This window comes from Bemisia tabaci, chromosome 3 (assembly GCF_918797505.1).
Source record: "Bemisia tabaci chromosome 3, PGI_BMITA_v3".
Taxonomy (NCBI): Eukaryota; Metazoa; Arthropoda; class Insecta; order Hemiptera; family Aleyrodidae; genus Bemisia; species Bemisia tabaci.
The window spans coordinates 18698880-18725642 of NC_092795.1; the positions used below are offsets into that span (position 1 = coordinate 18698880).

The 26763-nt window shown below is 41.5% G+C and overlaps 1 protein-coding gene across 3 annotated transcripts in view; it reads left to right on the forward strand.

Annotated features, from left to right (window-relative positions):
• Positions 1-26763, forward strand: part of TfAP-2 (transcription factor AP-2) — a 133315-nt gene that overhangs the window by 92758 nt on the left and 13794 nt on the right. For all 3 annotated transcript variants that reach the window (XM_019061968.2, XM_019061967.2, XM_019061969.2), the window contains exons 4-6: positions 8569-8620; positions 17985-18189; positions 20182-20300. In XM_019061968.2, the coding sequence (XP_018917513.1) occupies positions 8569-8620; positions 17985-18189; positions 20182-20300 (376 nt within the window). The remainder of the gene's footprint in view (positions 1-8568; positions 8621-17984; positions 18190-20181; positions 20301-26763) is intronic.

Below are 26763 nucleotides of genomic sequence, written 5' to 3' on the forward strand. Positions count from 1 at the left end.
TTTGAGAATCTACCCTTAAAACATGAACTTTTAATCCCTCGTATATTGCATTTTTTGCAATGGCAAATCATTCTAATTCCTTTCAGGAACTTTTTTCAAATTTAGACTACGGACTTTAATCAAAGTTTGCACAAATTGCCAATTTAAAGATGCCTTGTTAAGGATCTCCTTAACAAGGAACCTCCTTTCGTCTTAGTCATAGTGTAAACCAAACGGGAAAGGAGCCATTTAAGGAACACCCCTGAAAACAACCCTTCGACCCTATCTCGGTATTTTTTATGCTCCGATGGCCAATGCGAGGCAGTGCTCTCATTTTCCGGAGCTAGTTCCGGATTACGGAACTTTTGAGAATTTCCTGAATTTTTCCCGGAACTTTTGAAATTCCCGAAATGTTCCGGATATTTTGCATTTCCTGGAACTTTCTTGGAAGTTCTGACGATCATGGAATGGTAGCACTCACTGGAAAAAAAAACACATTTGATCTAGAGTCCAGACTCTTGAAAACATTGACAAGAAAAAATACTCTTGATTCAATCGGATTTTTGCTTGAATCCAAACGAAATCCGCTTAAATTAAGAGGCTTGGTTCTTGATTGAAGCTAGATTCTGATTGGATCAAGAGTACTTTTTCTTGTCGATGTTTTTAAGAGTCTGGTCTGGACTCTGGATACAATGTGCTTTTTTCCAGTGGGATCTCTAAAATATTTTGTCTCGGCAAGGGCCTCCGGGCCTCAAAAATCCGGCCACGCATAAAGAAAACCAACTAAGTAACTTACAAAAGTGCGTTTAAACGGAGACGCTGCGTAGGCTCCGATTCAGTAGTCGGTTTCATCATTGTGAGAACCAATCAATCCGCTTTCCCGCGTCGCGGCGCTTCGGCGATGAAGAAACATTCCGGGTGTATTCATGATCGTCTCGATTGTCGGCGGGCGACGATTGTCAAATCATCGGCTTCGGCGGCGGCGGCGGATGAAAAGCCGCGAGAAAAGCATCAAAGGACTCTTTGAGCCGGGGCCGCACAATCGCGGGAGTTTAGTCGCCGTGGCGCCGGCGTCACCTTCGGCCCGCGGCCGCCCGTGAAAGTCGCGTCGAAATTCGTCGTCGGCCCGGCCCGTCGCGCATTTTCACGATCGGATCGGAACCCAGAATGCAATTACACGGCCGCGGCGGGAGGAGGAACAACGGAAGACCGCGGCCAGGGCACTTCTGGGAGAACTGGAGGAGTCGGGAGTCGGCTAGAGCCCCTTTATACTGAGAGTCAAGACAACACCCCTCATGGAGTCACAAACGTGAATAAAGATTACAGAAATTGAACGTTTTTCGTAATCTTTGATGGGCCCGTTCTCAAATTCCTTTCTTCGTTCCTTCCCTCATTCCCTCTGTTCCTTGCCGAACCCGTAATTCCCCGGTCCATTCCATATATAATCTTTGCAATCGGTGAAACTGTAATCTTTATTCCCGTTTGTGACACTGTGAAGGCCTAAAATACGGGAACCAATCAGAAATTGATTCACATTGTCTTGACTCTCAGTATAAAGGGACTCTAGAGTCGGCATGGCCATCGCACTGTGAGCTCGATGTAGGTTTCAGGGATTCGGGGCGTATCCTTCGTTCGGGGCCGTTCTGAAAGTACGTAACTCTCTTGGGGAAGGGGTTCGTGGAGATCGTCTTCTGTTTTTATGTGTTAAAGGACAGGGACCTACGTCACAACAGCGCTACAAGGGGGGAGGGTCAAAAAGTTGGGAGGCCACAACTTTGTCACGTAATTTAGGGATGGCCCCCGGGTGGCGTGAATTCTATTTAAAAGTTGAAATATAAGTGAAATATTGTTTGAAGCTGCGTTAATAGAAGCATCTCATAAAATAACTTGCATTCGTGAAAATTCATGATAAATCTCACACGTAGCTAAATTTAAAATAGTTTCATTTATTTTTTTCATTCGTGCTACTCCGACTGATCGGTTCGTAGCGTAACGCAGGCTCATACCGCCGCCCCTCTAAAGCGTGTAGTAATATTTACAAACGCACCCTTAACATGGCTAGTGGTTACCGCTCTCATATTTTCGGATGGCAGTTTGCTGAACTGACCCTAGATTTTAGTTAATTTATTTATTTATTTATTTATTTCATAGGTGTAGCGCTTTTAAGTGGAATGAGCAAAACATGCGTTTTCTTCTTTTATTTTTCATTGTTGAAACTTCGACGTCGACCACAGTGCTGCGACGGCGGCGAGCCGAGGCATGTCGAAGTCGAGGCCCACGTAATCAGCGGAGGGAGGGAAAGAGAGGGCGGGGTAGATAGGTAGCAGCGACGATCCACCGTTAAAATTGAATATTAATTCGGAGCCGATGAAAAATCGGATTTGATTAAGACTCAAGGCGCTCGTCGGAGCGCTAACAAAACCACCGTGCCATGCGGCCATGCTCCTAACCCGCGAAAAATACGGGCAACGCTGCCGTGCTAATGAAACACGCCGTATGAACATTCGAGAGTTGCTAAATTTCCTCCGATAAAATGTTTACTTTTCAGGAGAGTTGTGCATATTTCCTCTTGAAATTTTCAGATAATTTAGATCTGATCGCGAATGAAATTCTCCAAAAAAAAAAACGGAAGAAAAATATTCACAGAATGGACATGTTGCATGTGTGAGGGATTTGCGATTGGACCGTTGTTTCTTATGTAGAAGTGCGCGAGAAACACGATGGTGCCACTGGTTTTCTCTGAAATCATCTCTCAAGCTCAAAAAAAGCTCTCAAAGTGAGGCCAAAATGGAGGGGATATAACACGCTATCCTGAGAGTCCACCTCTACATCAAGACAAACTCTCCATCTCCATGCAAAGATAGGGAGCAAATAGATTAGCAAGGTTCCCGTGTTTTCATTTTTGAAGTCCCCAAATAAAGTGGCAACCTGCCAATGAATTTGCTCCCTATATCTTTGCATGGAGAGTTTGTTTTGATATAGAGGTGGTTTCTCAGGGATATCCCATATCCCCTCCATTTTGGCTTCAACTTGAGAGCTTTTTTTGAGCTTGGGAGATGATTTCAGAGAAAACTAGTGGCACCATCGTGTTTCTCGCGAACATTTACATAAGAATCATTGGTCAAATCGCAAATTCCTCACACATGCTACATCTCCATTCTCGAACTTATTTTTTAATCACCCTGTACGGAAAAGAGCGTTGCGAACTCTTCGTTGAAACTCAGTCGAGCGTTGTTCGTAATCGACGTACATAATTGCATCATAGTGCTCTATCGATCAGGTTCAATCGATGGAGCAGCAATATGATTTCAATAACCAGCCCGCAAAAATTCGATCTGAGTTACGCGTTTTTTTGTCTAGCGACTTGTATGGAGAAGAATACCAAGTGAGAGCGCTGCAACCGAGAATCAGGTAGTGGCGTCGGCAGCGCGCTCTGGGTATTGTGCGAAGAGTGAGCTTTGGCCAAGGAGGATTTTTTAATTATTTCAGCAATGATTAATGATCCGTTCCAACCCGGAGTCAATCAATCTCTTCAACCGGGACTCATTATTTTCCATGCTTACTAATTAATATACCATTCACCCGATGACCTTCTGGGTTCCTCCGCGCATTCGGATGCGGTCACCGCGCGCCTCTTTCTCCATTTCTCCGCCGGAATTTCGGGAAATTTGGGCTCCTGCTCGGGAAATTTTTGCGCGTGGTTGCTTTGCTCGGGATTTTTGTGGAAGGCAGAATTGGTAGCAACCTAGGAAATCAGGAGAGTGGAAGAATATCGGAGAAAAGTCTGGATGACTAGAAGAAATCAGGGCACCCAGAGGATTTTACACGAAAACTCTAATAGAAAAACTAACTTTAGATCTTATTTAGAAGGCAGAATTGATAGCAACCTAGATAATCAGGAGAGTGGAAGATTATCGGAGAAAAGTCTGTATGACTAGAGGAAACCAGGGCACCCAGAGGATTTTACACGAAAATTCTAACAGAAAAACTAATTTTAGATCTGGTTGAGTATTGATGAGCTTCCATGTTCGCATTTCTGGAGACTGTGGAGGGAAAATGACTGTCGGGGGTAATTTTGGAAGACGAAAAGAAATCAAACTTGATGGAAAATGTCTCTCAAATGCTTAAAAAGAAATGAAATAATGATCTTCTTGACATCCTCCGTGTCATTCGCCTTTTCCCAACAAAGTGCACTTGAATGTCAGGCTTTAGTGCCCAAACGTTTGTGCATTTGTTTTCCGCAAAATCCCTATCACCTTTTTATTAGTTTAAATGGCTTTCTAAAAATGGCACGTGCCAAAACCTAAGCAACCAATCAAATGGCCCCGATAATATTCTGCTCTTAAAAACGTTTTAATTTTTCCTTCGAATCGATCCGGCTAAATTACCCACAAAGTCTTCAATTAAGTATTTGTTTCGCACCACGCAAGGCACCAAATAAAATTTCGACTCGAGGGATGTCATTAATTTGACCGATCGAACTCTGTTGATCTAGGAAAAATGGCACGATTGTTTAAATTTTTCAGCGATTTTGCGTGGCACGAAAGAACTCGAAAGCAAAATAACGGCCTTGACCTCTTTAACGCGTTTTAATTGTTTCTCTGACCGATGAAAGCCGTGATTAATGCCGATCAGTTTTAATCCCTCAATGGCGGGGTAATTAGCGGTCAAGGGTTGTCAAAGGTTGTATAATTTATTGGTCTTAAGTGCGTGTATTTGTGCTCCTTGGACCACGGCAAATTGCAGTGGCGTGGCGTGAAGGATCGATTATCGATATTTCCCCATTTGAAGCTGCAGTAAAGAATCGATTATCAAGGCGTTCGTTGCAAACACCTTGATCATCGATCCTTTTTAATAGATTTATATGGCGGATTAATCGATATATCGCAAAGCTCGCCACGCCACGGCAAATTGGTATCCGAGGAACGAAGGGAGAAAATTACGAAGGAGGCGAGATAGCGGGACCGGGAGGAGGAACCCGATCGTGCCCGTAATCTTTGTTAAGTCGGCCCTCATAGGTAAAACCGCATAACTTCCAATGGGAATCCTATGTAGATCCGTGGTTTTTACCCAGTCCGGTAGGAGTCCGGTGTAAAAGGTACTTGTGAGATTATCAGTTATAGTCATTTCAGCCGCGGTTAAAAGTTGCCTCTAAATACATGCCACTTTTTCACCGCGACGCCGCGCCGCGCTGTCAGCCGATTGGACGGTGCGCGGTTAGTGTGCTACTTCAACAGTAGGAGGGATTTAAGTATTAATCCCGTGTTACACCCTCTCTCGAAAATACTTAGGACTGGAAGGAGGATAATCTTTCCGGGCAGAAGAAAGAAGAAGAAAGGAAGGAAAACAGATGATGATAGAGATCCGATAGACTCCTTCCGGGCTTTTAATTTTATATTTCTCTCTTTTTCACTTCTTTTAACAAAGTCCAGAAAACGGGTCTGAATTTTGGGAGGTACGGGGTTTTCCTAACTTTGTTTGCATGCTAACTTCTTGCCGAAACTTTTCAACTGAAAATCGGCTTTTTACGGGGTCTCGTTGTCATTCGTGTCCGTAGCGACGTTGTCATAATTGTTGTCGTCGCTGTGGACCTCCTGCTTCCATTCCTTTCTCCCCTTATTTTTCCTCCTTCATCCAATCTTCCCCATCTCTCTCCTTCCTCCACGTTTCGTTAATTTAATATAACTTTTGGACGATTATTGCACAGTCGAATTAAATGGGGAGGGGTTGATTTTTTGCGTCCAGTTTGGAGGGGGGGGGGGGGTGAATTTTTTGTGACCAGTTTGGAGGGGGGGGGGGGTGTAAATTTTTTGCGTCAAATTTGCAGCCTTGGAACAGAGATACGTTTCTTCGGTTGGTAAATGTCTGCTTTTGTATCGAAGTTTTTCGGGAACATTTGAGGGAAAATAGAGCACTTTCCACTTGGTCCCCAGACTCCCCAGTCTCGGCAGGGAACTCCTCGGATCCCGGCAAGGACTTTGGAACGGGCACAGGTACGGGTGCGGGTAGCGCGCCTGCAATGGGTCAACGATTTGAGACGCGCGTCAAAATTATGAGCTGTCAGACATGTTGCGAAGAGCAATCCATTAAGGCCGAGAGGCCAGCGGAATAGACACGGCGCATCTTTCCCACTAATTACTATGATAAAAACAGAAAAAATTAATGTCTGCTTGTCAACGTTTCCATTATTTTTACTTTTCCTCGGCCGGGCTCCGGAGCCCAGAACGGCAGCCGGCGGAGCTAATCATTGGTTGGAACAGATTTTCTGGTTGTCCGCTTACACGAGCCGTCTTGCCACATCACTGAAAAAAAAAATTCTCGGCATTTTTACGAAGGTCCGTTGGTACCTTTACCATCTCACTTTTTTTTTACCAATTATTGGTAATTTTACCAAGACAGACTACTGGTAAGCTTACCTAAAAACCGGTATTTTTACTGTTTTTTCCAGGTAAGAATACCACTTTTTTTGGTAATCGATTCCCGGTAACTCTGCCATTTTATCTCGGTAATTCTACCACAGTCAATAAAAAATATTGGCCTTTTTACCAAGGTCCAGTAAAATTACCGAGAAAGTTCAATAATTTTACCGTGATTTCTCAGTAAAATTACCAATTCCATAAATGTTAATTTTACCAAGAAAAACTGGGATCAAATAGAACCCTGAATTCTTGGTAATATTACCATTTTTTCAGTAAATACACCGAGATTTTTTTTCAGTGATCCCTTCGGAGCTCTTGTTTACTCATGTGTCAGAATCTCAGTATTTTCTACATATGGCAACACTGTTCCTGAAGCGCGCGAGTTCCGCGGCTAATAGCTTCCCTTGGTAGACTTTCGTTTAATATCAGTTAAGGGAGACAAGGTGTGCGTTTGATGAGTGCTGAACGGTGTAAGAGCCGCGGTTTACTACGTCTTTGCAGAGACGAGGGGCTCACCTGCCCTTCGTGCGGCCGTCCAGTTGCAGAAAGTAGTTAAGAACCTTACAATTATTTAAACAAGCAATGGAACGTTTTAAAATGGAGTTCAGTTAAGAGGAACTTGAGCGCATGCGCACTTCATTTGCCAAATTTGGAGGCCAATATTGCACGGAGCATTGCTCTGATCTGTGCGCTCCGAAATTTTTCCTTTTAGCGCATGAAAATGTCTGTGTCAGTGTCGCTTTTCTTGGAGTTTCTTACTCTTTAAGTTTCCAAGATCAGCCACCTCATGACGTGAGACAAACCAGTACTAGATATCTGACAATGCTTAACACGCGTCGCTGGTAGACATAACTAGATGCATAATTAGACTGCATTTTTCAATAATTAGGAACTATGATTTCTGGCTCAGTTTAGAAACAACGTATGTCCCACCTGTTTCCCCACGCACATAAGTGTGTTCACGGATGAGCCAGAAATTTTAGTTCCCAATCGCAAAATGTAGTCTAATTAACCCTGACTGAATTCTAGCACTGGCCAATAGATTTCAAGGGATCATTCTTCAGGAGGGGCCCCTCCCTAGAACATAATTTTTATCCGTTTGGAGCTCCAACTCAATTGGTTGTTTTGGTTTCTTGTTGATTAACCTGATGTCATCGTCATATTTTTTTCTTGGTCATCGGTCCTCTGTGTGATTTAATTCTTCAAGGACAGAGAAGTACGAATCTGGAATTTTGAAACGGTCACACTGCTTGAAGGGAATGAGGAGAAATTAGAGTGAAAAAAAACTTTTTATCAATTAGTGGAACTAAGGAAGTGAAAGTTCCCTCGCCGCGTTCCCGCTGTGTTCGAAATTCGGTTTGTTTTTTTATTCCGAATTCTTGCATTTTTTAAATTAATTTTTTCTACCCGCGTTTATCAGAAACAAACGAAGGAGGGAAATCAAGTAAAACCGAGAGGACACAGACAGCTGGACAGAGTTGAATTGTGTCAACTGGTAAAATAACTCGGATTTGTAGCAAGGTAATCTATTTAGTATTCATCAATGGGTTTTAATCCACTCCCCTCCCCTCATTGATCGATTCCTTCTCTCTCGCACACGCACGCGCATAAGGCGACCTGAAATTTATTTTGTCCACAGTCACCTCTTTCCAGTTTTTTTCTTCCTTTTTTATGGTCCAAAAGATCCGCGTTAATTTTTTTCTTTTCGGTTTTTTTCACTCGTTTTCACACGTGCGCACTACTTTTGTTGCGATTTTAAAAACTAATGAAATCGTTAACAGGAGCGAGATGGACTTGTTTTACTCATGCAAGTCCGTCACACTAATGGAGAATAATTAAGAAATAAAGTTGAAAGTGCTTGGTCACAGGACTCGGGTGACCGAGTGATAGTTAGGCAGGATTCTTCGATCGGAAGCGAACCCATCATTTTTAAAAGGTTCCAAGTGCCAAAAATGTCGAAACTTTGGTTTTCTGCTTTTATCCTATCCTCCGATACTCAAATTTTCAACGCCGAGACATAGCAAGAAGATTAGCAAAACTTGAAATTGGCAGTTGTTTTTGACTCTTTGTTAAGTATACCTCATTTAATGCCTTATTATTTTTACTATTCTTCGAATTTGAAAATATCACTGTCTTCGAAGTTTCTGACGTCCCGTTCTTTTTGTTTCAGGGTACAAATGTTGAAGATGGTGGATTCATCAGTGATCTTCCCCTTCTTAGGAGTAAGTAAAGTTTTTGGCAGTAACATTTCCCTACATATATTTTTAGCTGTTTCATATGTTGCAAAACTTTTGTCCAATTTTCTTCCTAAGATCTGATCTACATGCATACATTCTAAATCTGTTGTTCAATTGAGCAATTAAACGCAGATTTTTGTTTTTTTGTGATCCAGCCTTATCCGGATTAGTGTCCAGTCGTCCAGCGGGTCGATTATTGAAACTGATAGACAGAGCTTTAGAGATAGACAAATAAGACAAAAGGGGTATGGAGGGATCCTATTGGTGGAAGCGGGGCGTGGGCGGTTGGAATGAACAAATGAGGTAGGTGATAGACTAACTAACGGTAATTCATGAGAGACCCTATAGTTAGTTCATCATTTTTTTTCTCCCTTTTTTCACAGGAATCAACCATTTCAACAAATAGAATCACTACCTTGGTAGCTCCCTTGGTATTTTTTGTCAATAGCTTTGTCTATCCAGCTCAATAATCACCCCGCAGGACACCAAATCGCGGACCGAAATCTAGACGGTACCATTCTAGTACCCAGGCCCAGAGCAATTTTCCCGCGATATACAAAAAATATCATGCGAACTCATTAAGCAGAGCATGGTCAAATTTGATTAAAAAGGTCTGCCCAATTTGACTTTGTTTGTAGTCAATCAAATTAATTAACAATCCTTTAATTTTTACGCATTTATTTTTTCGCATCTCGTTCGTGATTATTTTTCCTTACTTATTTTTCAATTTCTCACCCACTAATTATACTTATTTGAGTTTCCTTAATTTAGTTTTCTTATATTTTATTTTAATTGATCGAAAATCGATCAACCAAGATCCGCCTTTCCCTCAACCCAGTCGCGATTCGATTTTCGAGGCGTCCCGGAGTCCCGAAATCAGCGTCGAACCCCTTTCCGACGCGAGTACGTGTTGGAATCAGGCGATAAAACGCGGGGAGGAAGAGATGGAGAGGGGAGGGAACAAAAGGGGGAGGAGGGAGCTGGTTGCAGTGGTCGAGCAGACCCTTTTTAACTAATTACAGGTTACGGACGCAACGTAGCTTCTGTAGCTACTCTGCAATTACGCCGGGGCTACCACTCATCGTCGCTCCTTTGACTTAAGGGCGTACCTCAGTTTCCACGTATGAGCCTTTTTCTCCATATGACTTCATGTTTTTTGGGGCTCATGTGGAAGCGGAGGTACGTCTTTTCGTCCTAGGACCGACGTCATATCGCGTCTCTTGGACATGGCCACTGCCACCACCGCCCACGTCTCACGTCCCTGCCCCGAGCCTGCGCCTGGCCGCCCCTGCAACGCGTAACACACTGCGCTTGCGCTGTGTTCCTGCTCTTGTCCGCCTATTCCTCGCACTGCGCAACGTTGCCAGAACCCACTTAAATTTTAGGATAACTTGTTTATCGATCAGCTACACTGAAAAACAACACTGAAAAAAAACTCCGGCCGTGGGAGCCGCAATTACGGGCTATATAGACATACCGTCCGTTCCGGGCTCAAAGGCCGAAAATTCCGGCTGCTGGAGGCGTAACTTCGATTGCTCCGGGTTCAGAGGCCGAAGCTACGGCTCCAGCAGCCGGAATTTTTGGCCTTTGAGCCCGGAACGGACGGTATGTCTATATAGCCCGTAATTGCGGCTCCCACGGCCGGAGTTTTTTTTTTCAGTGAATGAACAAATAAATGAGTAAACTGTATAGTTAAAATTGCCAAATTAGTGTTGATTATCACAAACTCTTTATTAAAAGTAGCTATAACAAATGATATGGGTATTTTTCACCATTAAGTGATTATTTGACGAACATCGTGTGGAATATCAATATTTTTCAAGGCTTTTTGTGTTTCTATCGAATAGATAAACAGAGAGGAGGAGGGAATAAGGAGAACAAGAAAGACAGAAATAACGGTTGACTAGAATAATTAAGAGCTAGCTCAAAATTTAGCATCACTGAATTTTCTATGCTCAGAAATAGGAAACCATTCGAAATTAATGTAGAATAAGTCGCTCCGGCAATATTTTGCACGACAAACTTAACTGAACCCAGGTTCTAGGTCTAATTTACCCGGTCACTCAACTGAACTATTCCATTACGATAGTAATACCAACTTTCTGACATTTAAATATTCAAAGAATGAAATCTAAAAATATTATAGACAAAATAAAGAGGCACTCTTTCCAGTAAACTACTCAAGGTATCATTCTCCCAAACGGACAAATCGACCTATAAAAACACCCTAAACTCTCCGCTTGTTTTCATATAGTTTCTTTTCTGTCCTTGTCATTCATGTGAACACGAGCAAGTGTTCCGGAAGCAAAGCCGGCGGTGGTCGAAATCGGATCGAAATCCGTAAATCGCAAAACCAATACAGAGTCGGTGAAAGAAATCCGGATCCGGACGTCAACACACTCCGCAGTTCACATCGGCGGCCCCCGAAAAAAACTGGATTAGCATGAATATAATAGGCGGGTAAACATCTGTTGAGAGGACCGGGCCGTCAACTACCCCCCGCGAACCCGTGGCAGCTGATTAGCCCCTCGACATTGTCGAGTTGTTTAAAAAGGCGTTAAATAGGCGGATTCGAACGCTCCTACCACCCTTATAATGACGGAGCCCCGTCATTCGTACGCGGCTTTTAATCAATGAATTAGACACAATATAAGGTGTGAAAAATATTAAATTATCCACTGCGTTTCCTCTCTCCCGTTTTTTCGCTCAAAATAAAGAGTCAAAGTCGCTCCCTTGCTACTTATTCGCCACTGGAGACCACATGCGTCGCGACTTTTTTCTTCCGTGTGTTTCTTAGGTGTTTTTGATCCGTCTGCCCCCTCTCGAAGTGGGTTTGACGAAGCAGGAGACATGAGAATAACAAGTAATGTACTAATTACAGTGACTTTGTAGAAGTTCACAGTGTGAGACCTGCGCACAGTTCACGTCAAGGAGCTGGTGCGAGTAATACCTCTGAGTAGTTGGCCTCTCCCCTTTGTTTTTCTTCTCCTTTGTGCTTTCTCCTTTCTCGCTTTCTTGATGGAACTTTTAGCCTCAAATGTAACGTATAAAATGAATGAAGTGATTCTTTTCGAAATGAAAAAAATTCTAAAAAAAATACTCAATGCTGTACAAATTATAGAAAACCTTCTGGATTGATCAGTGCTCACAAAATTTCGTAAAATTCAGTCAACTTTACAGAGATTATCGTAAAATTTCTCCATTTTAACTACCCCTCGTGGGTGGTTCCAATTTCCTTTGAACGTATTTTAAAGATATGGTGTTTTAGTGGTAACATTTGAGCCAAGTCGTGAAGGAGGCAACATTTTTTTAGAGGAGAACTTTCAAAATTTGTTCAAAACCTATGCATTTTTATCACAACTTACTGTCAATGACGCTCGTATCATCCTTTATTTCTGTCGCTGAGGTTCTTTGCAGTCAGTAAATCAGTGCATTCAATGGCTTCTGATCCAAGATCTGAAGAGGTAGAATTAATAGTACGGTCACTGCACAACTAGCCGATCGAGGTGTGGTAGGTTTTACGATCCAATTTCTTTCGTAACTGGGTGCTGGGAAGAATCCCGGAATATTGGCGGCAGAAGAGCGATTGCGGCTATAAGGAGTCAATTTATCGATTTGTCAAAGCGTGTTGCACGAATCAGTTTCCTTATTGCATCCCATGAAACCGCACCGGTCGTAAAGGAGTGACCGACCATTCATGACCAGACTGGGTTCTAACACCATAACACGGACCGGTCTATTGTACTCGCGTCTACTGAAGATCAAAGCGCATGGATTTTAATTTAAATTTCACTTCACCTTTATTGATCTGCGTAAGAATTTGTTTGCGGCAAAGTTTTAATGATTCCGCCGAAATTCAGAATATGCACGGAAAAAAATTATTTTTGAATTATCATCAATACGTTTGATCCTTTTTTTCCGCGCAGAGATACTCTTTGGAATGAATAAAACTAATGTTACGAAAATTTTAAACAATTCAAAAATTCTAAATTAAATCTAAATTAAACACAATTAAATATAGTTCAATTCAATTTATTCAAAATTATGGGATTCATTTCATAGTGTTGCTACCACCGTAGTATAATTTTACCGCGCGGCTTGCTATTTTAGTTTTATACCCATGATTTTTATTTTTCGCGACGTGAACGGAGAGGAGGCAAGTCACATTTCGGAGAAAATTGAGTTTGGAGTAGGTTTTAGCTTTAACAACCGTAAATTTACTCCTCAAAAAATCAGTCGTGTCCGTCATGAATCTGGCAAAATTAGTAACAATGTTTTAAATGTAAAAGTAGACGTCGAAATTCACCCCCAACTTTAAACCCGTTTTCCCCCTCTTTTTTTTTTGGGGGGGGGGGGGGTTGATCTTGACGTGGCTTGATTCCTTCCTTTTCAATTGCAATTCGAATCAAATCGAAGACGCTTCGTGTTTCCTCTCAATCGCTTGCAATGAAGAGCATTGGTGTATTATGGCCTTTTTCCTTTGAAACATTTTTGCCTTAAATACTTCAATTTGATTATACAGTGATTAGACGCGGCAATTGGGCGTACGAGGTCTGTTAGATTAGAAACCGGATTTTGGTCATAACTAGCCGATAATGCGTCCAAATTACGTTTTCTTGAGCTTTTCTGATAGCTGAAAATATATTTAAGAACGCTACGTTCACAAATTTGAAAAATCCTAATCAGTTTCGTTGGTATGTGGCTTGAAATAAGGCAACCTCAAGGGTGTTTTGCGATTTTTATGTTTGACCGAACTTGTCTCTCTTTTTTCGGTCTTGCACTACATTTTTCAACCCACAAGGACGATTGGAGTTTCATCTCCATATCGTAGCCGTACACTAAAGTATTGTCACCGAAAATTATCCTATCCAAAAATGTAGGATCATTGTTGGAACGTTCAAGCAGCTAAAGGGAAATTGACATTTGGTTGGATTTTCGTTCAACGGACAACAATCAAGGGGCAAATGTACCTGAAACTCGATGCGTGTCTACATATTCTATCAAAATTGTATGTACAGAGCCCTCAGAAATATTACTCTGTTCAACAAGCTCGAAACGACCATTTTCGAGCTTTTTTGCCCGAACTTCTTTCACGTGACAAATGTCAGTTGCCGTTGAGGGTCGATTCCCATGCTCCTCATCTTTGACGAACTCCTGACCAGTTTTGAATCGTTTAACCCATTCAAAACAGTGAGAACATCTCATACAATGATCATGGTAAACTTTACTTAGCATATACCAAAAGTTTCGGTACAAGGTATACCGAGTTTAAAACAAAATTTAATGTTGAATCTTTGCTCTATCAGTGATCGCATGATGAAAATCGCAAAACGCACCTGACTTACTCGTATTCAAGATGACACAGAATAAACACTAATCAAAATAAACAAAATCTGTGAACGTAGCGTTCTTAAGTATATTTCCAGCTATCAGGGGAGCTCAAGAAAACCTAATTCGGACGCATTGTGGGCTAGTTATGACCAAAATCCGGTTTCTAATCTAACGGACCTCGTATTTCTATCAAACAGAACTATGTGCCTTAAGATATGAGCCTTGAGACCTATAAGAATACATGTATAACAGGGCTCGTGTCACAATGCACATAGTTCCGTGTGACAGAAATACGTCCAATTCAAATTTCAATCGTATGTAAACTTTCGTCTCCGATCAGACGTCCAGGAGGGCCCTGAGAGAGGGATCGAGGGTCGGAAAATTGGTAAATCCAGTGAAAAATACACGGTTGAAAAAACAGGGCGGGCGGGAAGTTCACTGAAAGATTTTTTCCGTCCGAGCAAGCGCTTGCAGGGCCGACCGAGAGCAGGAAATTAGGAGGGCAAACTTGAAGTCAATTTTCGTGCCCGCTCACTCTAGGACCCGATTGGTTTTCGTCACTGCGGAGAGGGTTCGAGCCGTCCAATGAGAGAATTATTTAATTGCAAAATTAGATTCAATGATTCGGAAAAAGAGTCGCGAAGCGGGCTCTCGTCACTTAAAAGGACCAATTTTAGAGCCCCCTCCCCCCTGCCGAGAACTTGAGCCCCGCCCCCTCCTCCCGGGGCTTATTTCGCCGCCGGCGATTAGCCCTTTCGATAGCCGCGAAGTGAGAGAGAAATGGCGGTGTGAAGAAATGGAGTGAGTCATGAAGGGTGACGCCTCTATCTAGGAATACGTTAGAAATACTTTACTCAGTGAACGGGTTGGTATTCTGAAAGAATCTTTTATTCCTGTCGAATTTGCAGGTTTTTGAAAATTTTGGATGTGTACGTACGTTTTAGAGCCAAAATTTCGAGTTGACCAATGAAAAACAGAGGGAAAAATGAAGAAAAACAATCCTGTAAAATTACGTTGTTTCCGATAGTTTTATTTTTTTTTTTTCCAATATGAATTTCATGTTTTTTCAGGATTTTACGTGTTTCTCTGAGTAATATCATTGACTTTTTTTACACCAAATACTGTAAGATCACCGAGTTTGGGGTAAAAATTTCGTAATATTAACAGGACCATAGTAAAATCACCGGGTATTCTAAGAACCAGTAATTACCGGAAAAGTGTATAATTTCACTGTTTTTCTTTCTTTCTTTTTTTACCCCTCAGCGCCCTGCAAAGGCTTCCAGGAAAGACGAGGAAAATTGTGTTATTTGGAAGTGAACCATTTATGATAGACATATTACTTACTCACCTTTTCCTGATGATCGATTTAATCTGTGTTAAGGGGTTTGCCCAGGGGGCAAGTTTATCATACCGATCATTCTCTGTCAAAGAGATCTCTAAACCCGTCATTCGGCTGTCATAATCAAGCAAAGATTATTGATGCGCTCGAAGCTGAAGTGTAGGGTCAGAAAAAAATTAAATATTAAAGCTCAACTTTATTACCTAAGATGAACACTGGATTTAAACATTTCTCCGGCCGATTAGCCAATAAAATATTTCCAAAAATAAACACTGACTGGTCAATGACGCGTCAAGCAATAAACCGAGCAAGTTCACTGCGGAATTAAACCAACACGTTTCCTTCGAATCCCGGAAAGCCAAGTATCCTGTTTGAAAAAAAACATTCTGCCGAAAGTTGATCGTAAACTTTGTTGCCACTTTCGAAGCTTTCTTTTGTGCTCCAGAGCGTGTTTCAGCCGCGGCAATTGCAACCAATAAATGAAATTTCTCAAAAAAAGCACGGTTGAGATCTCAAACCATTCCATGGTGCTGCAATTACCCACACAAGCTCTGCTTATCAATCCAGTGGCGAGGCGTGATCGTTTATCCATATTTCTCCATTTGAAGCTATAGTAAAGAATCGATTATTAAGGTGTTCGCTGCAAACACACTGTCTATCGATCCTTTCCCATAGGTTTAAATGGCAAATCAATCGATATATCGCAAATCACGCCACGCCACTGCGTTAATCCAGGGCACGAGACAAGAAGCGTTCAATTAAAATTAAATAACTGAGCAGAGCATGAAATTTCGCGCGGTAAACACACAAACTAGACTACGCTGTGTTGATGCATAAAGAACTGGAAGAGTAATTTACAACCGAGAGCACAGCAGAGCAGTCGTTCATCGCTTTATGAGCTTGACTTCATTGACTTGTTAAGCAAAAGCCCTTATCTCTTAATCTGGTGCGACGATTAACATTGACAGGGACCAGACCTTTGACAGGTGGTATGAAACGTCTTAATACAGCTTTGTGCGGCCCAGATAAATCTCCTTTTACTGCGCTTCCAAGATCTCCCGATCGAAGTTCCTGAAGAATCCTCGGGTCGAAGCTAAACCCTTTCCACTCCTTCCGTCGATAAATATTTGCTTTCCCAAGTCCATCGAGCACACGAGTCGATCTCTGCCGTGCCAAGTAAGAACACCGTATGAGCTATCAGGCGGTGCAAAATTTCCTTCGACAAATAACGAACTTTCAGGCAAAAGTATCAATATTTCTATCCCGATTTTGCAGAGGATTTTGTTCGTAATTTAATTTAAAAATCATGAAAATTTCAAGGAATAATATTCATAAGTTTCTTCGAAAATAGATATTTTCAAAGAAGAAATTTGTCAACGTTTGAATAATCATACTGCGTTTTTACGTAGCATGGCAGTTCAAATGAATCGATGAATAAACTCTAAAACCACGTATCCCAGTCGCAGCGTTTCAAAATTTCCGCTCCAAGCTTATTTTATAGGGGGAAAACAAATTTTGAACCATCCGATGGAGATGCTCAGTTTTGGAGTTCCGGATTAATCCGAGTGTCATAACGATTTATATCAAAGTCACATCAATTAACGACGCTAAGATTTAATTTCATTACCTCCTTAACAAGGTTTGAGTAATGAACCAATCAAATCATGCGCGCTCGGTGAAATATTTTAAAAATTTAAGATGGAAATAAATATTCACAAGTATATCCTGTGTGCGGAACGACTGAGAGCCAAGAACCATCATTTTGATTCGGGTGTCAGAGCTGAGCAAACGGAAAAATCGACCCTCGTGTTTGTCCCCTCCTCATAAATCGGGAATTAAGTTCAATAATCTAGCCTCCATTAATTTCCGGAAATCATTTCTGGGGGAGGTCGCGAAGACATCGAAAGGAGGAAGACGGGTTGAAGCTCTCTCCCCATGCTGAGGTGAAATTCGTGGCATTTTCGTCAATACGTCTTTTCTCCTAACGTCTGAAGGGGCAACTCGACATTAGCATCTGAGATGACTGAATTTGCAATCCCTGAGTTTTGATAGCGGACAATTTTACCATCGGTCAAACATCTCTTTTTAGTAGGCCATGGTGTCAACGAACTAAGAAGTTTAACATATAGTGAAGCAGCACATAGTTAAGCAGCACGGTGCCAAAGATTATGAACGAAGGGTAAATACCCCGCGCGCAAAATATAAAAATACCTTCAGCCCCTTCGCGATCTCAGTGTAACTAAAAGAAGTTAGGACAGGTTAAGGAAAATTGAAGCAGATGTGAAGGAATTATTCCTCTAATATTATCAAACTTTCTTCTTTGTACAAAAGTGATGGAAACCCAAGTGGGTTTATACCCTCATAAACTGCTGATAGCTGAGGATTTTGCTATTCTGGCGCTAGAAATCGTGTAAATATCATGTAATAATTGTTCCATCTGGATAGTCCTCTCTCCTTTTTTGCCAAGTTAAAATGTTGTCGCGTATTATAAGTAGACAAAATTTTGCAACAAGGAACCTCTATTTCTCGCTCGTTTAAAAACAGTGTGTTTCCCTTGGATAGGTAGGTGCTTACATGGATGAGCTTGTTTCCTTTTTGCCAAATGAAGCCACGAATGGAACCACGTGGTTTGAATCTCAGATGGAATTTGTATTAATTTTTTTTCTTTCTGTGTTGCAGGTATGAAACCTCGTCTGGGCGAGCAAGATAAGGATTTAGTTTTAGGTGGCTCGGCGAATCCGGGGGATGTTTTTTGCAGCGTCCCCGGTCGGTTGTCGCTCCTGAGTTCCAACGCCAAGTATAAGGTGACCATAGCAGAGGTTCGAAGGCGGTTATCACCACCCGAGTGTCTCAACGCATCCCTCCTCGGAGGCGTCCTTAGGAGGTACGTTCCACCCTCTTTTATGAAATATATACACCTACCCCTTTCAAATTATGTTCAAAGGAGTGTAAGGGTTGTTCAATAAACTTTTTTACTTTTTTAAGACTTTTTGTCCTTACCGTAGACCCTAAAAGAGAACTCAAATTCAAGGAAAATAACGTTTTGAATGTTTATAACCAGTTCTTACTGTCAAAACTCACTGGAATACCTTCAGGGTGTCCACAGGTCCGAAATTCCCGGAAAGTCCGGAAATGGTACTGAGTTTTTAAGGGCGTTCCGGAAGTACTGAAAAAGTGCGGAATTCCGCAAGAAGGTCTGGAATTTTTTTCATTTTTTTGTCACCTTTGTCCCTATTTGAGCGAGAAATTCAAATTTTTGAAATTTTTCGAATTTCGTGAAAAAGAGGTACTGAAAAAGTACTGAATTTTTCTATGGAGGAGGTACTGAATTTGTCGGGGATGTACTGTAAAAATACTGATTTTTGGTCAGCCTGTTTAGGTAGACACCCTGACATAATATTCATGGTCAATTTGAAGCACATCGCCGTCAGAAGTTTAGATTTAGTTAGATTTAGCACTTTTTGTATGGCTTACGGTGAGGAAAAAATGAATTGCTTTTTGTCCAATCCAGTTACCTTATAATTAGTTCAGCAATTATTAATAATAAGTTTTGACTGATTATTTTGACAGCTACGCTTAAAATGAATGTAAATGCTAGCATTCAAAATGTAGAAGCGGTAAATATCATTGTTCACGATTAAAACAATCTCCACGAAAGTCAGTCCTCCATGAAAGCGTTCAAGTTTGAAGCCCTAAAACACAATATTCTTCATCTTGTCTTTATTCGAAACTTCGCAGCCTTTCCGCATCTGTATAAGAAGCTTCGTTTACCTTTTTCTGCGTGCGAAATGCGAGCGCCAAGTTTTAAAACCACCCTCTCTCTTCGAATATCCCATCTCCTTTCTCTCCCTTTTTTCCACTGCACCCTCTTTTCGGATTGAAATTTCGTCGATTTTCTCTACCGATTCTTTAATGAAACCGATGAGCGTATTTCTTTACTTATTAATTTTTACAAGAAACAATGATTTGATTTTCTTCCACCAATTCGAAGAGTGATTATAGTGGGTCATTTTTGGTTCCTGTTACATTTACTAGTCGGTAGCTAAAATTTGTAGATGCTTTTAAACTTTTTAAATGAAATCCCCCAATTTTAAAATATTGCAAAACAACTGTTTTTTTCTCCATTTAAATCCATCATTAACATCATTAATAATCAATTATGAGTGAAGTACCGCGCTTCAATTACTATCAGTTGTTTTACATGCATAAAAAAAAAACCGACTGTTTTCAACCTGCACGCGAGAGTGGACACTGATCACTGTGTGGCTATCAGACATTACAGTACTTACAATGAGTTTTAGAACTTGCATCATTAAACAGACCATCACGTCTTTTGGGAAGGCTCTCCGCTCCGCTCTGAAGGCAGGAAGATAATCAATCACTCAGAAATGGTTTCAAATAAAAACCGAGGAAACGGAAAGTCATTCATTACATGGCGTTGAGATCCATGCAGATATTAATACGTGCAAGTGTTCTCGGGGCTATTAGATCGCGCCATCGTAAACATTTAGCCGCACATTAGGAATCGGCAATTAATCAATTACGGACCTGATTACTCGCGCAGGCAGGGTTGTAAATGTTCCAATAAATACAATGTATTTTTAGTTCAATTCTTATGGGGCACTGAGGGCTTCTCCTCTTAAATGACAATATTTTCACCAGTAGAGTTGCCACTACATCTCAAACTTACGTTGCATTTATTCGTGCGAATACTAAAGTCAAAGGAAAATATACTCTCATTGGCATTGCCGAATTAATGTACGTTTTTCATTTCAGCTTTTCAATGCACAATGTATTCATAGTTGACAGAAGAAGGTAAAGTCTATGCCATAACGCGGATATCACATGTTAAAACAATATTATGTTTCTGTTTCAGAGCCAAGTCAAAGAATGGAGGCAAATTACTTAGGGAAAAATTAGACAAAATCGGCCTGAATTTACCTGCAGGCAGGAGAAAAGCTGCCAATGTTACGTTATTAACATCTTTAGTTGAAGGTAAGCTTTCTTGAAGTTTCTCTTCCTAAATCTTCAGATATCTCAATTTCAGTACGAAAGTATATTTTCTAGTAACACGTACATTTTTTAAGGAGCATGTCAGATGAATCGTTTTTAAACAGATATTTCAGCACGGTATGTTCGAAACCTCCATCGCTGTCACCACAACCATACATTTTTTAGAAGAGCAAATTTCAGAAAAATTTGATACAATTGAGTCACCCCGGTTTCTTAACCCTACTCAAATGATCGCTATCAACTGCGGACGATTATGTATCCTCGGTTTCTAAATTGGACAATTACTAGACGAGATCAAAACTATGACAAAACAGTTGACAAAACCATCCAATTTTTTAAGATACACGTGCATAAAATGAATGGAAAATGCCGCCTGATGACGCTAATAGGCTATGCATTTTCTCATTTTTAAACATATATCTCTATTTCCTACCATTTCCGACAGTAGAAAATTTTGTTTAAAAAACACTGTGATAATAGTTCATCAAGGACTCTCAGATGAAGCAAAAGAAAATCGAGGAAATTCCCCTTTTTCTCTCACAAAACTAAATTTTATATTGCTCAAGTGAAATTCTGCGTCAGCTAAAGTTTCCCCGGAGCATGAGTTCACAGTCGATTTTAAGTCACCCCCTCCCCACTCCCCCCTCCGACCCCATGGTCCGATACAATTTTTTGGGCGTTAATCGGAAACTAGGAACGGGCGAAAGAGCGGGAAGAACGGTCGAACCAGAGCGGGAGCATATCGGCGGATAGGAAGAATAGCCGCTGCGAGTTATTAGCACGGAGGCGTGGCCCCCAAGCCCCCCCAGAGCCCCCTCCCGAGACCCAATTTCCCATCCCATCCCACCCATTCGCACACGATCGGACGAATGCCGGCCGCCTGGCGCGGCGTCGCGTCGCGACGCACCGCGATCCGCGGTCAGCTCCCCCCCCCCGTCCCCCCTCCCGGCTTCAACCGACCCGACCCCGACGTCCGATGCGAATTCAATGTCTTTGGATGCGACGCGCCGCGAGATTTATTTTAAATTATCTCGCGCTCATATAATAAAATGCTCCGTTTTTTACAAGATCGCATATTTCCAGCACGAGAGCGCGCGGTTGCCAATCCGCGCGCGACAGCCTCCGAATCGATGCACCCATTAATAGTGATAAGTGGACTGATTTAGTGACTACGTCATTCGATACAATATTGAACTCGGTGGTTCAAATCAGAATATATTCAGAGGCTCATGTTTCAATTCCATGGGAGTTAATTGTGCTAATTTATTACAATTTAGTCACCGTCAGATCATAAATCAATGGAGATGTTGCATGTGTGAGGAATGTGCGATTTGACTGTTGATTCTGTAGTAAAAGTTCGCGAGAAACACGATGGTGCCACTGGTTTTCTCTGAAATTGACTCCCAAGCTCAAAAAAAGCTCTCAAGTTGAGGCCAAAAATCCAAAATGGAGGGGATATCCCTCGCTATCCTGAGAGTCCACATCTACATCAAGACAAACTCTCCATGCAAAGGTAGGGAGCAAATACATTGACAGGGCTGCCACTTTATTTGGGGACTCCAAAACTGAAAACACGGCATCACTGCTAATGTATTTGTTCCCTATCTTTGCATGGAGAGTTTGTCTTGATGTAGACGTGGACTCTCAGGATAGCGTGGGATATCCCCTCCATTTTAGCCTCAACTTGAGAGCTTTTTTTGAGCTTGGGAGTTGATTTCAGAGAAAACCAGTGGCACCATCGTGTTTCTCGCGATTTTTTACATAAGACAGTCAAATCGCAAATTTCTCACACATGCAACATCTCCACTGAGGACTCATTAAACACGAGAAATTTCGATGGCCTAAAACACTTGGACGCATTTTATCTAAGGCACGAAGGGTGCGAATCAGAAAGAAGGTCATGTATTTGTTTACATTTGAGCCATGAAGTAGCCACTAAATCAGTCTATTGGGATTTAGGGCCGTCACGGGGGTGCCGCGGTGCACTCTTGCGAGTTTGTGTCTAGATCTCATGGCTATCGACCGTTTTCCGAAATGTTCTGTGGAATCATAGCTTTCTTGTAAGGTTTCCGATCTGAGCACTTCGATTTTAGTGGGAAGGGGTGCTTAGAGAACCTCTCGAAAGCCGAAAGCCATGCTACACAATCAAGACGGCAACGCAACCAAAGATAAACACATCTTGGAACTAACTTTCCATACTTTGCGCTACTGCAACTGCGCAAGTTGACTTTATAATTGTCCGAGCATTAATTATTTTGCATGAGTAATAAATCTTGCCGGTGAAATTGATATTTGATACCGACCGACCACGCTGCGCTCACTCATTCAGTGTTGCCAGATTTTACGAAATTTATACGTAAATTTATTCGAAACTTATCACCTATATCCGGGAGCAAAACGTCTATAGGGTTGGGCGTAGTAAGTTTATCTTTATCCTCCTAGTTCGTTTTCAGATCTAGACTTAAAGATGAGATAAGCTTTCCCGGTTAATTTTCTTTTTCGTCACAGAAATCAATTGTATCTATCGCATGCATCGTTTCGTCGTTGAATCGTAAGATGGACAGTTGTTTATGAATGTCTTCAGACGAAGTTCTGTCAAAAGTTTTTCGAAATTTTAATCCAATAAAATTCCTGTGGAAAAAAAAAGGGATCGAAAAAGTAGGTGTCTCGTCCCGGAAACTTCAATGCGACGAGGAAAAGGGAAAAGAGAAAGCGAGGGGTTAAAAGTTAGTGTTTGCATCTCAGCCATCAAATCCACCACGCTCCACGGCCGTGCGCCGTGACGGTTCACGCGAGATACAACTATTCGTGCTCTTAGGACGTCCGCGTTGCATATACGAATAATTGAAGGCGTTTTAGAATTCGTCCGTTCTTTTAACACCTCATGACTTACCAATTCGACTTTTCATTTGAAAATTTCTGCCTAGCAATTTTTTAGCCTCGAGTTCTCTCTTGCTAGACTTACTATAAAACTTACCGTACGTTTTTTTTTCGGCAAAAGAGACTTACCAACTTAAAATTAATGCAATTTTGTTGTGGTGAAAAACTTCCTAGAAAAAAATTCGGCTGCGAATCACAGAAAGATTGTTCAGAAAATTTAGAACCCTCTTTGCGAATTGATCAGTTTTTTCAGCATTCGACACAATTCTGATCTGACTGTAAGCAATTTATAACTTTTAAACGTGGAATTTAAATTCCTATCGCAGACCTCGAATCTCAAGCTTACCCACAGCGCGGCGTAGTACGCGATACTCACAGTGTTGCCAGTTGTGTTGAAAATTTACTTCAAATATTAATCTCCCGATCCCAAACTTCATCTTCAAACTAGCAACGCTGGGGTTCTTGCGCACTTTGCGGCTTGCGGCACACCGTGACTATACAGGGAGTCCGCGCATCACCTAGTCTTGGCGCATGCGCTGGGCCTATTTAAAATAACGCAGCGGCTGATTGTTAAAGCGTTATCGAATGACCTCGATAGATAAACGGCATTGCTTGGATAGTGATGTATCGATCAAGGTCATTTGATAACCACTCTTCTGTGCTATCGAAGAGAGCAATAATTTCTAAAAAAAAATAACCACACACTAAGGCCTCGTTTCTAACAGTGAACAAGTCCCTTAATCCAATTTCTCTGGAACGGCCGAAAACTGAAAGAAGTCAAGAGAGACCTTTTTTCATATAGTAAGAAAACTTGATGATCGTCGTTCTACAGAGCTCCATTAACGTGTACCATAGAGGATTTTTAAATCTTCGAACAACTCGCTAAGTTACGGCCATTATCAATTTGGGACTTTTTAGTAACCAGAGAGTTTTTATCATAAAAATGATAATGTACCTGTAAAAACTACTTTTATGTTTTTTGCACAAAAAAAGACAAGAAAGAGCCCCCTTATTTGTATGTAGACATTTCTATTTTGCAAAAAATCCGAATAGTTGGAAAGTTCTGTACTTGTCAAGTATTATCATTTAAAAACTAACCATGAAACATGTACCCTCGGAACCACAGCTGAGAAAAATTGCCAACATAATGAGTCACGTCATGTTTCGCTTTTCTGTAAGACTCGACGATAAAAACCAGCACAACCCTATGACCAGCGCAACCGATCCACTGAATGAAACATGAGTCATTCGATCAAGTCGATGATAGATCATCGCGGATGTGTTTCGTCAGTTATCAGTCCTCTAATTGAGATCTCACGTTTCAATCCGCACTAAAAAAAAGGGTGAAGAAAGTAACCGTTTTAGAGCCGAGCAGTGGCGTGGCGTGAATTGCGATGTATCGATTGTTCTGCCACTTAAACCTATGGTAAAGAATCGATTATTAAGGTGTTCGCTGCGAACACCTTGTTTATCGATCCTCTTCCATAGGTTTAAACGGCGTAACAATCGATATATCGCAAAGCACGCCACGCCGCTGGAGCCGAGCACCTTCTAATGCTGTCCTCCCCTGATCCGAGAACATTAAAACGCAAACAAGTTTAGATTCGGATTCGACCAGACCATAAAACTTAACCTCTCGCTTCCACAATCGCGAGGTGAGTCCAAACAACCCGTGAATCTCTCGAACGATGCATGAGGATGAAGAGCCGTTCCCGATCTAGTCTTCGTCTTCGGAACAAAATTGACACGTAACAACAAACTTGTTAGAGCGCTGACATAATTACTCGGATACCTGCACACGCTTTACACGAGAACAAAAAAAGTTCGCTGAGTGTTTAATTATTTACCCGCTAATTAAAAAGCTCCGATCACAAAGTGGGGAATGAGATAATTTCACCCAGATAGGCGTGCAAATTGGAGAGATAAGCGTTTAAATCGTTTTTCTGGACGTGTTGCCCACAGTAGGGACCGGCGGCGGAGCCGAGTGAGCCAGGTGCGCTGAAGCGTTGCGGATAGTATGGAGGTGTTGAGAGTGTGAAAACGAATAAAACGTCGGACGTGTGAAAGAAGAAGAAGCACCAGAGAAACAACTGCGTTCCAAACCGATGAGTTTGATTTTATCAATGGAAGGGAGCGGTGTATTAACTTCCTGAATGGGAGTCTTCATTCATTCAAGGATTAAATATTTGATTTAAGATCCTTGAACTGCAGCAATCCTGCGCCTCTGATTTGCAACAATAATCTCTGCGCTCCGCTTTATCGTAAGCCATTCTGCCATAAGAATTTACTCAAAATTTTACCTTTTCTAAAATGTCTTAACAAAAAAATTTTTTAGATTTCATTCAAATTATGATAGAATTTTATGCGGAGTGATCCGTGTGAATGCACGCTGCCATCGTTGCCAAATTTAAGGTGCGAAGGAAACCATTATGCTTCATTATGCAGATATGGCTGATCTCCGTAATTTAAGTGGCAGTATCACCATCTAATGTTGTCAGAAGAAACCTGGCGTTTGGAAAAATTCTACCATTTTTTCTCTAGTCTGTAGAATTCAGCGAATTGAGTCATCAAAACACGCGTAAATTACATTCAAAACGCGCGGACAAAAAGTGAGGAGAATAAAACTTTGAACCCAAAAAATAACTTTTTGGACTCTAAGAGTCTTAACTTAATTATCGCACCTCTATCATTGGCGGGTCCAGCAAATTGGCAACATTGTTTTCTCTCAATTTAAACCCGTGGAAATGTATCGATTCTTGGAGGGACCGGGTGCTCCGACAAGAATCGATTATTTAGCATAGGTTAAAATGGAAAAAATCCGACGTTGCCAAATCGCTGGATCCGTTTCTGTCTCTGTTCGATGCCCACCAATAATGATAACGTTTCCCCGTCAATTTGGCATCGATGGCATCGGTGATAATGATGACGCGAGTAAAATAACTAACAACTGAATCAGAATCGGAAAACAAAACCGAATAAAAATATAATGCGGCTTGCCGGGCGGGAAGAAAATAGGAAACTCGCCGGCTTTATTCAGCCCGGCCATTGTTCATTTTTTAAACAAAGGGGTAAGAAATTTGAAAAGGCGCCAAAGAGCTGGATGCGCGGCGCGCCTGCGCCTCTGTGACGCGCCGCGCGCTGCACGGGCACAATACGCCCTATTATCACTATTTCTCCCGCTTGCCCCCCCCCCCCCCTCCCCCCACCACGATCGCGGTGTCTCTATTTTCCTTGGACTTTTCATCGCTTGTACCGAGGATTCACACCTGAAATAATTGTAATAGGCGAGCACGATAGTTTAATAATACACGAAAATATGTTTACAGGCAGCGCACAGTCATGAAATATAAGCTTACATTTTGTATTTCGGAATTACGGAGGAAATGTCGCATGAACAGTGAGATGTTTCAAAATTCCTCACGATTAAAAGTCTATTTTTTTTTCTAAGAGAAGTTTTAAGCTATATCATCCCTTAAAACGTTTGGGTACACAGATAAAATTGCGAATAAAATTTCATCAAATTCCCCAAGAGAAATATTCTGTAATTTGCCCCAAAACTCATATT